The 11,219-nt window shown below is 36.0% G+C and overlaps 1 protein-coding gene across 1 annotated transcript in view; it reads left to right on the plus strand.

Moving 5' to 3' along the window:
* Positions 1–4,529, plus strand: part of LOC107638851 (obg-like ATPase 1) — a 6,545-nt gene extending 2,016 nt beyond the window's left edge. Inside the window, exons 5-12 of the mRNA XM_016342248.1 lie at positions 48–146; positions 239–352; positions 991–1,055; positions 1,645–1,761; positions 1,978–2,053; positions 2,348–2,440; positions 3,281–3,331; positions 4,141–4,529. Coding sequence (XP_016197734.1) covers positions 48–146; positions 239–352; positions 991–1,055; positions 1,645–1,761; positions 1,978–2,053; positions 2,348–2,440; positions 3,281–3,331; positions 4,141–4,239 — 714 coding nt within the window. The 3' untranslated portion in view covers positions 4,240–4,529. The remainder of the gene's footprint in view (positions 1–47; positions 147–238; positions 353–990; positions 1,056–1,644; positions 1,762–1,977; positions 2,054–2,347; positions 2,441–3,280; positions 3,332–4,140) is intronic.

Raw genomic sequence — 11,219 nt, forward strand, 5'->3', positions numbered from 1 at the left:
TAGAGCAGTTGTTCTCTGTAATATAACTACTTTGCGTTATACTCTAGGATATTGAATTCATGGAAAGAAAGCTAGAGGATCTTGAGAAGAGCATGAAGAGGAGCAACGACAAGCAGTTAAAAATTGAGCACGAATGCTGTCAAAGGGTTTGAGTTTAGCTATTGAGCTCTATAAGTTTGTACATGAAAAACTATGGTTCTTTTTATGGATGAATGATGCAATTTTTTAATATGTGCAGGTTAAGGCATTCATTGAGGAAGGAAAAGATGTGCGCCTAGGGGATTGGAAAGCTGCTGATATTGAGATTATAAATACATTTCAGTTGCTAACTGCCAAGCCTGTTGTATATTTGGTATAGATATATTTTTTTCTTTTCCTTCCTTTTCTTTTTGTCACATATATATATTCCCCTCTATGAATTCTGAAGGTCCTTAGGCTTTTCATATACGAATATGAATTGGTATTGCCTAAGGGATATTGTGTCTGACAAAATAGCTAACCATTTAGACACAGATACCTTTGACTCTTGTTGACTCCTGTAACTGCTTTTATAATAAGCCTTTTTTATGACTTTACTCCTCTTTATGTTAATGGAATCCTTATCTCTTTGCTTGTTCTTTGCATACATTTGAGGCCATTGGTCATAAAGCCATCAATGTACATGTGGATTGTAGATCATAAACCTGTCAATTGTGTTTCACACACACCTTTTGTTAGCAAATGCAAAGTGCATATGTACATGCATACATCCAAGCATATGGCAGTATGTATGTTGATTATTCAATATGGTTAGCCTGGAGCACCATATTCTGGATTTTTAAGAAGTTATGTTTTGCACCATATCTATCACATTTCTACGTTAGTCCGTCCTTGCCATTTCCTGGTGAATGGGGAAAGCTAGACAATAGACTTTATGTCGTTCTTCAATGTTATGTGAATCTGATCTATATATGAATTTTTCTCTCTTTTAATTTCTACATTTCATTGCAGGTTAATATGACAGAAAAAGATTACCAAAGAAAAAAGAACAAGTTTCTTCCAAAAATTCATGCATGGTATGGAATCTTTTTTTTTTGTATTGTTTATTTTTCATCCTTCTGCTTCAATGAGTCATTAGGCCTTGTCTTGTTCATTGCCTACCCCTTGCTACCAGAGACGGATCCATTCATAATATGGGGGCAAGTGCCTCCACTAGACTTTGAAAATTTTGTAAGTAGTACATAATAATATTTATTTGCCCCCATTATGTTGTTAAATTTGACCCTACTATATTAAATTATTATGGAAATTATTTTATGGTCATGTTATATACATTTTACCCCCCACTATCAAAATTATTTAGATCCATCACTGCTTGCTATACATGCATTTAAAGCACGAACCAAGGAATGCTAGTGCTGATTGAAAGTGTATCTACTAGAATCCTGTGGCAAGGAACACCCTAAATTATCTACTTTTTCAACTATTTCCCCACTATCTGTGTTAACAATTGATTGCTATTCTTGTTGTTTCTTGTTTAATATTATTACTTACAAGTTATGTTCTTATTGTGCTGTTAGCATTTTTGTGTATTACTCTCTCAATGTTCGGTGTTCTCTAATGTTGGAAACAAATCAGGTAACGTTGGTTTTCTCTATTCTACAGGGTCCAGGAGCATGGTGGTGGACAAATTATTCCTTTCAGTTGTGTTTTAGAGAGGACACTTGCTGATATGCCGCCAGACGAAGCAGCTAAGTATTGTGAGGCGAATCAAGTTCAAAGGTCAGCTCAAAGTATATGTGTTGCTGCTACTACATGTTTGATAGCTAATTTCTGTCTGTCTTAATTGATTTTCTAAAGACCGAGCATTTACCTCTTTGGCAAACAAAAAATTATGATTTTGAAATTCCAGTGGAACCAATTTTGTGCTTGTTAGTTTTGAAGAGATAAACTGTACAATTTATCTGGACTAAAATCTTATGCTTTTCATTTTGACAGTGCTCTTAGCAAAATAATAAAGACTGGATTTTCAGCTATTAATCTCATATACTTCTTCACAGCAGGACCCGATGAGGTAATACACATCTTCATTTATCCTTTTGTACTGCTAAAAGTTTGTGTATTTTGAATTTTTGTGCACTTTGCTCTGAATACGAGCCAAACATCTTATCCTATCTCACAAGCATAGCTCATCTAAAAATCTGGTGATTATAGGTGATTCTTTTTCATTCTATCTTAGAATTGTTATTTATTTTTATGTTTCTCTCTCTTCCTCTGTGTGGTTACTTTGTTGATGGATTGAACAAAATTTTGTAGACTTTCTCAGATGATGTTGCATCATATGTTTTCTTTTGTTTGGTTCTTTCAGGTTAAATGTTGGCAAATTAGACGCCAAACAAAGGCTCCTCAAGCTGCAGGGACTATCCACACTGATTTTGAAAAAGGATTTATCTGTGCCGAGGTTATTTCTAGTCATTACTTTTGGACTTTCCTTAATTCAATTAATCATTTTCTCCACTGCATAGCGCTACTGGAACTGGTTTAGCATTACAAGTCTATGGCTATTGATTGCTCAGTCAAACTATAATGACTGCTTCAATCACCCCACTGTTAACTATGAACTCTTTAGATGTTGCCTCCTTTCTAAAGAGTTTGTTAAAGCAAAGAGTGACAGTTTTTGCACCCATGGAAAATGGAGCAAAATATCCATTTTGTTTTAGGCAGGATCCAACCTTGGCATTTTGGAAAAACTCAATTCAATGAAACTTTGTTTCACTCTTGTATTATGGATTAGTGAAATGCTTATTTGGAAAATGGTTGTCCTTTCACTGTCTAAATGGTTCACTATGAAATTACGAATTGAGATTTGCTTAGATATCTGATAACATTTTATATCAGTTGGCAGAGGTATTTTCATTACCTATTTTGTTTAGTCAGTCTTGTCAGAATATATTTGTTCTCTTTTCTGCTTGTGAAGTACTGAAGTTTTACAGATTACAAATTATCCATCAAATTTTCCGAGTAGATGATTGTTCTGTCAGAGGATTTTTCTTTTTCATTAAAAAAAAAAAAACAAAATTCCCCGATCATTTTTCAAGATCTGATTACAGCAGTCTATTAATATCACACTACTTATAACTAACTATAAAGAATGAATTAAAAGCTATAAATTCTTCATTGATGTATGGGAAGCAACAAATACTTTGGACCGATTTTTCTTCCATGTGACAGATTGTAGGTTGTAATAAATATGTCCAATCATGCAAGTATTAATGTGGGTGCATTTTGATTGTTGTTCCAGGTAATGAAGTTTGATGATCTAAAGGAACTTGGTAGTGAGGCAGCTGTAAAGGTAATTATTTTACTTTTACTTTCTGGTTGTAAATTGCTGTTTGGATTCCTAAAATTTTGTTAGAGGGTCCAGCATCGGATGAATAACTCAGCGAGTTGAGATAACATTTTAGGTCTGATGGTATAGGTTAATTCATAAAACTTGGGCACAATTTCTTTCTTTGTTTGGTTCAATCTATTGTCACCTATGTATGCTAAGCAATTTAATTTCTTTTGTTTGAACTTATTGCAAATTTGTTCCTCCAAGAAGAATTGTCATTATGGCTTTGAAAGAAGGTACCACCTACCAAGTGGTGATTGTTCTATATTGACTAAATTTTCGCCAACAATTGCAGAAATTGATTAACCATATATAATGAAAAGGGGTGACTTGAGAAGTTGATATGTTGTATTTGACAAGTGCATAAATATTATAAATATATTGAGAAGCTTATGTTCATAGATTTGTTAGCTCTTTGGTTTCTATTTTCATTTCAATTTTTATCATGCTTTTGTTAAGAAAAAGAAAAACAACATTTTTTTTGGTTTCCATTTCCTATTTTTACTTTTTAAAATCCAGAAAATATTAAAAATTAAGATAGAATCTGATCAAGCTCCAAATTTTTGTTTATGGTTCGCCGATCATATATGTTCTTTGTGCAATCATATCCAATGAAGTCCACCTATGAATGTGGTGCTGAAGTTGTTAATATAAATCATGGTTACCCTACCAAGCACTAGCAACCTCCACATGCCTTCTTTGTTTTTATATATACACATCACTGGCTTCATTTTAGGGACCTAACAATTTCTTCTACTTTATTGTATTAGGCTGCTGGAAAGTATAAGCAGGAAGGTAAAACCTATGTAGTCCAAGATGGTGACATTATATTTTTCAAGTTCAATGTTTCTGGTGGAGGCAAGAAGTGAAATCCAAGTATATCACCTGAACTATGCATGGAGTGTGTGTGCTTCATGATGCTGCCATAATACCATGCTGCAACTTGTAAAAGCTTGGAATGTAATTTTTGGACCATGTTCTAATTAAATTACTACTACTCCTAGTTAGGTTGAATAATTCTAGTGGATTTTGATCTTAATTGGTTCTCCATTCCCAAATTTGCAATATGCTACTCTACATTTTTATAGATGTTGGTGAATTGATATTTACTGCATGTTATGGATCAATCAATCAATCAATTTAATGGTGGGTTCCTTCATGTGGGTTTGATGTCACCTAGGAATTTTGGGATTACTACTTTTAATGAATGGTTGATTTAATTACTTTGGTAATATTCAATGTGGAGAACTATAATATACCATCATTTGCTTAAATAAGTTTTTCATCTCATACTTCTATGAGGTGTTATATTTTATGTTTGCATTCTCTTTTATTCATTCATTTTACTGCGTTTGATTTGTGAGTTTGTTAGGATTTGATTTGTGATTTGTGCAACAGTAGATTTTGGGGGTTTGATTTATGAATTTGTTAACGTTTGATTTCTAGATTTGTTGAGTTTTAGTAGGTTTCGTTAGGGTTTTGATTTTTATTTTGAAAATTAATTTTGATTTTATTTGAATAGAGATTTGAGGAATACGTGCAGTATAGTTTGTGTATCAAGAAAGAACGAATTTAGTTTTTTGAACGAATCTAACGTATTTTTATACGAATAGTAAAATGGTGTTAATTAGAAAGGTGTGTGCATAGCAAAATTGAGAATTGAAATTTCCATTGTCAAAACAAAATCCTATATAGTAGTATAGGAAGATTTTCAAGTGTACCGTCATACCGGTGTATCAATGATTTTTAACCGTCGATTTTAATTATATATATTATATATATTTTTTATAATTAATATCAACGGTTAAAAATAACTGAAACACCGGTACAACGGTACACTTGAAAATTTTTCTATAGTATATAGTTTGTTATCTTTTGCATGCTATTTGCAAATGCCATCCATTACACTTTTTGCAAAGTACTTATTATTATCAATGAATTTGGATTCTCTAAAGCGAGTAAGTTAGTAAAGAAGTCGAGTAAAGGATTAATCACAATTAATTTTATAATTTCTATGAGATGTGTGTTTCATTATCGTAATTTAAACCAAAAGTAATTAATTTTTTATTGTATTATTTTACCAACTTCTTTACTTTAAAAGATCTTAATTTATTATTAATTTGCAAAGCTAAAAGGTAATGGATGACCTTTTTCCTATCAGAAATAAACAATTTATGGTCATCCATTTTCGGTGAAAGCAAAGGGAAATTGTACATAATCATGAATATTTACAATAATTAGGGATAAAATGAATTTTCAAAGAAAAACAAAACCACATAAAAATGCTCTAAAACATTCTAGCTAGTGAACTCCAAATTATTATTATTATTATTATTATTATTATTATTATTATTATTATTATTATTATTATTATTATTATTATTATTATTATTATTATTATTATTATTATTATTATTTTGTCAATGTCTTTTAGCTTTTGCTGGGTTATCAGTTGTATGGGGACATGAATCAAGATTTTATGCGGTCTTCTAGGTTTTCATACTTTTTAGATTAGAAGTCAATCAAACTAAATTACAAGTTGAAAAATAATGGTATATTAGTGTAATGCATGTTGGTGTGAAACTATTTGAGAGCATTATACAAAATTGGGTAAATTATAGTATTATACCCGCCTCTTGTTAAATTTGGTACAATGTAACTTAAATTTTCTTTATCATATTAATCTTTATTGAACTTTATATGATATAAAATTTGATATTCCTGTAATTTGTAAATTATGATGCTAAAATATTTTTATAAACATTACACCCATCTCTTTTTAACTTAGGATGGACCATTATCACCTAGATAAATACACAGAGATAATGATAAATTTCATTAATTATCTGTAAAACTAATTTTTTACAAAATCAAATTTACGAATTTGTTTTCTTTTTAGAACAAGAGTGTAATTCTAATGGATTGATAATGTCAATTATTTGATACATTTATCTAATCATATTTTTTTTAAATAACTATTTATGAGCCAATGAGTTTGTTACTGTGGGTAACCAGAGATTGGTGGGTCGGATGGCGTTGGTAGGCCCAAACGTGTGAGGGAGGAGACTATCGCGTTTGCCCGAAACTCGGTGTTCCTCCGTCCGACTTGCACGTGTGAAAGAATGGGGGGTGGTACCTGCAAAGACACTCCGATGCCTAAGTTAGCAAGGGTATAAGCAGGTTTAGAATGTATTGGACTTAGTGATACCTGAGGGAAGTCAGGGTATTTATAGTGGTGAACCAATAACCACCGCTGAAGTAGTGCCACCTTTTTAGGCGGATAACCGTTCCCATATCTTAGGGAGGTTAAGATATGGCTCTATGAAGTGGTTAGAGAGTTTCTAGGGGCAGTTACTCATTCGAATGAGTGTTATCTGCCAGCTAACCCTCGTATCCGACTTCTTTGGAGCAGGTCGTGTTTAGTACCGACTTCTGGGACGAAGGCTGGTACTGGAGGAAGGCCAACCTTTTGGGTTGGGCTTCTTTGCTTAGATATTGGGCCCTATTTATTGGGCCAGGGTATGAACAGTGCCCCAAGTCGAGCCCAATTTCTTTTTAAGAGTTGGGTTCGAGTATTCAACTCGGGGTTTTGGCCGATTTGCAGGAGGACCGACGTGATGGTTTAGGAACCGACGTGATCTTTCTTGACCTTTCGGTTCTGACAGTTACGTCTAATCAAGCGTCATGTCCGTTAGGGGTGTGCGTAGAGATTTAATGGCCTTGGTAACGGTGCATCTTCATTAATGACTGCCCCCATTTTACCATTATGCCCCTAACGTCTTTATAAATACTTTTCCTCTCTTTCGTTGTTTCGTTTCTGCAATCTTTCAAATTTCCCTTGCATTTGTTCGTGCTGTATTGTTGCGTTTCGAAGGTTCTTACTTCCTCCTGTCTTGATTTCAGACTCAAAGGTTAGTTTTTTCCCTTCTGTGACATGTTTTCTATTTGCGTGCCTTTATCTTGTAGGTAGATTTGATTTGTAGGCTTTAGTTCCGTGCCCCTTCCCTTAGAGACCGTGTGTTGATTTTTCTTTTCTTTTGTAGGTTTCTTGTCATCCCCTTTTTTAAGAAAAGAAAATGGCTTCCGTAGATGCTCTCTCCCAGTGGGTAGACGTTACGGTTCTAGGGGAGGAGCCCTCCGTTGACACTGAATTTATCACCCACCTTCGTACTCACTATAGAATTTGTACTTCTGAAGAAGATGAGCCCAAGTACGAGTTGGTAGTCCCGGGTCCAGAAGACCGGGTTTGTTTCGGGAGGGCTGACGAGACGGCCCCTCATTTCTTTTTTATGTATGAGAGTATGGTCACTCGTTTGGGCGTTTTCCTCCCTTTTTCAGAGTTTGAAATGTCTGTATTGCGTCATTGCCGAGTGGCTCCCACCCAGCTTCACCCCAACTCTTGGGGTTTTCTAAAAATTTATCAATTTATCAGCCAGGCTCTAGAGTTTCCGACTTCTCTAAGGATTTTCTTTTACCTTTTCCATATGACCAAACCCTTCAGTGGGCTAAATAATAAGCAACAGTGGGTGTCCTTTCGAGCCATTCAAGGTCGGAGGCTTTTTACCCTTTTTGACGAGTCCTTTCACGACTTCAAGAACTACTTTTTCAAAGTGCAAGCTGTAGAGGGTCACCACCCCTTTTTCCTGGATGAGCATTCCTCTCCCCGATTTCCTTTATATTGGCTGGAGGCCTCCCCCTGCGAGAAATATGGTCTAGATGACCTAAATGAGGTCGAGGTAGCCATTGTGGGGTTCCTCCGAGAAGTGTGGGGGAGGGCCCCATACTTGGATACTAAAAAATTTCTTCAGGGGTCGCCGGCCTTTGTCCAGCCACAATTAGGTAGCTTTTTGCACTTGTTGCTTATTTCCGACTTGCGATTTCTTTTACCGACTTTGTCTGATTTTAGCTATCATTTTGTTTCTGCAGAGATGGCAAAGAAAAATGCTCAAGAGTCTTACCAGAGGGTTCAGGAAGCCAAGGCAAAGTCTCGAGCCAGGTCTGGCTGTCCCCGTGGTGGAGTCTGAGTCTGATTTAAAGACTCGGGGTCAGAGGATCATAGAGTCCCCTCCTCGTTCCAAGGATGCTCCGAGTTCCTCTACCGCTCCTCCGACTTCCTCTTCGACTCCTGCTGCTGGTGTTCCTCCTGACTCTGCTGGTGGTGATCCTCTTGAGAAGTGATTTTGGCTATTGGGGCCCGGCCTGTGGGCCCCTCTTTTTTAAACTCTTTATTTATTTTGGTAGTGTTTGAACAATTTTTTGGCCTTTTAGGGCCGTAAACAAAACACTTTATGATACCCCTTTTTATAAGGGTTATTGTAAGTTAAAAAATAAGTACCCCTTTTTTGGATAAGGGTTTTGAGTTACCTTATGTGCGCATGCTTTTTCTGTTCGTGGTTCTTTTGACTCCTTGATCTTTTCTAGGAAAAAAAAAAAAACTTTTCTTTGGGGTTTGCCTGCTTTTCTGAATTTCCTTAAGGCAGCCTTGCTATTCTTTCGTAGTTTTTCCTTATCTCTTTTTGTTATTCCTAGTACTCAATTTTGTTTTATTGAGTTTTTCGTGACTTAGGCTACTTTTGCGATTCATTTTAGCTTTACTCGGCTTCGTTTTCCGACCTATGAGTCGGATTGCTTCCGAGTTTATCATGATCGACTTCTATAGCCTCTTTACGCCGACTTGTACCTCATCGTTTTATCCTGACGACCATCTAGGTCGGTTCATGGGATTTTCACGTTTTGTCACGCACATTCTCCATTTGCCATTTTGTTTTTTGACTAGCACTACATTGGCTAGCCATGTTGGGTATTTGACTTCTTTGATGAAGCCGGCTTCTAGGAGCGCCTACACTTGTTCTTCTACTACTAGGGCTCGTTCTGGGCCGAGCTTGCGTCTTCTCTGTTGCACAGGTCGAGACCCTGAGTAGACCGAGAGCTTGTGAGACATGAGCTCGGGGTCTATCCCAGGTATGTCGGAGGCCTTCCAGGCGAAGAGATCGGAATTATCTCTTAGGAGCTTAGTCAACCCTTGTTTTAGGGTTTCCCCTAGGTTGGCCCCTATGTGAGTATTTCTTCCCTCCTCTTTGCCGACCTGTATCTCCTCAGTTTTTCCTCCTGGTTGTGGACGCAGCTCCTCTCTAACCTTTGCGCCTCCGAGCTCTACTGTATGAAGAAGTAAGGTCGTAGCCTTCGAGAGGCTATTACTAAGGAGTAGGCGAACTTTTCTAATTTGTGGTACCTTAGCTCAGGGCCCTGTAGGACTTTACTGATGAAGTAGATTGGGTGTTGCCTGACCTCCTCTTCTCTTATCAAGGCTGCTGAGACAGCCCTGTCTGCCACGTACTTTGTCCTTCTGGATGGAGAACCTCATCAAGAATTTTCTTGAGAGGTCTTCGAAACTGGTAATCGACCTCGGAGGGAGGTTGTCGAACCACTTCATCGCTGCTTTTGACAAGGTTGTCGGAAAAGCTTTGCATCGCGTAGCGTCAGAAGCGTCGGTCTGATACATCCGACTTTTAAAGTTGCTCAGATGATGCTTTGGATCGGTGGTTCCATCGTAGAGGTCCATATCGGGGCTTCTAAAGTTTCTCGGAACTTTTGCCCTCATTATGTCCTCGCTGAACGGATCTTTCTCTCCTAAGGGAGAATCTTCTCTATCGCCGTGGGAATTCTGACTTTTGAGGGAGGATTCTAATTTTAAGAGTTTTCTTTCTAACTCTTTTCGTCGCTCCATCTCCTCTTTTAGGTTCTTTTCGGTTTCCTTTTGTCGTTACCGTTCCTGTTCTAGCTGCTCGAGGCGACTGTGGACTAATCCCATGAGCTCCATTGCGTGGGATGGTCCTTCTTTTTCTGATTCGCGCCCCTCCGAGGAGTTCACCTTCGGATTTTTGATTCCGGAGGTGCCTTCCCTATGTTGATCATTAGCTTCCTGGTAACATTATTCTAAAACATTAATGTAGAAAATAATTAATCTAACATGAAATGACCGGAACCATAAAGTATACTGGCTAGTGAATATTGAACATGTGTGTAAAAGATGTAAATTTATAGATTTTTTTTTATGGGATAAAAGAGAGATTAAAAAAATTAATACTCATATTTTGAACAATAATAAAATAATAAAAAATAATTATAAAAAAATTTATATTATCTCTATACAACTTTAATCTGTAGAGTATCAAGATTTAATTATCATATAGGCGATGATTTAGGCAGTGGGGTCCCAATTGGGACATTACATTAGGGAGCACTGCCCACATTCTCCTCCTAAGTTATCTCAATTATTTTTCCACCAACTTCACCTCTCTCCATTGCTGTGTAGTGTCTTTATTAATTGAGAGAGATTGGAAGGAGTGATTAAAACAAGAAACCCTAGTCAAAGGGGCAGTCTTGTGGGCCACCACCTCTTACATGGCACATACCTTCCCAAGGTCCCAATCCTTTTTAATTAAAAAAAAAAACCATACAATCTTAAACTACATTTGATAAAATCTTTTGATGTCCACTGGGGGAGAGTGAGGGAGGGAGAGGGAGAAAGATTCCCTGACTTTTTTTGGCGGGTAAATCCGCAAATTTTGCTGATAATAAAATAATCAACAACTTTTCTGTTGACAAAAGTAATTTTAGAAATAATTTCATAATATCAAACACGATAAATCATAAATGTTTTGATAAACTATTTTATAAATAATAAATTTGTCAATGAATTATAACTAAAATGATATAGTTTTTCCATTTTTATTTAGAAATTTTGGATTTGACTGTAACTTTAAAAAAAATTATTAAATTTTTATTTCAAACTTAATATGATAAAGAATTAAAATGACACAAATTATAAATTGTAAATCTATTATAT

Source organism: Arachis ipaensis, chromosome B04 (genome assembly GCF_000816755.2).
Source record: "Arachis ipaensis cultivar K30076 chromosome B04, Araip1.1, whole genome shotgun sequence".
In the NCBI taxonomy this organism is placed as follows: Eukaryota; Viridiplantae; Streptophyta; class Magnoliopsida; order Fabales; family Fabaceae; genus Arachis; species Arachis ipaensis.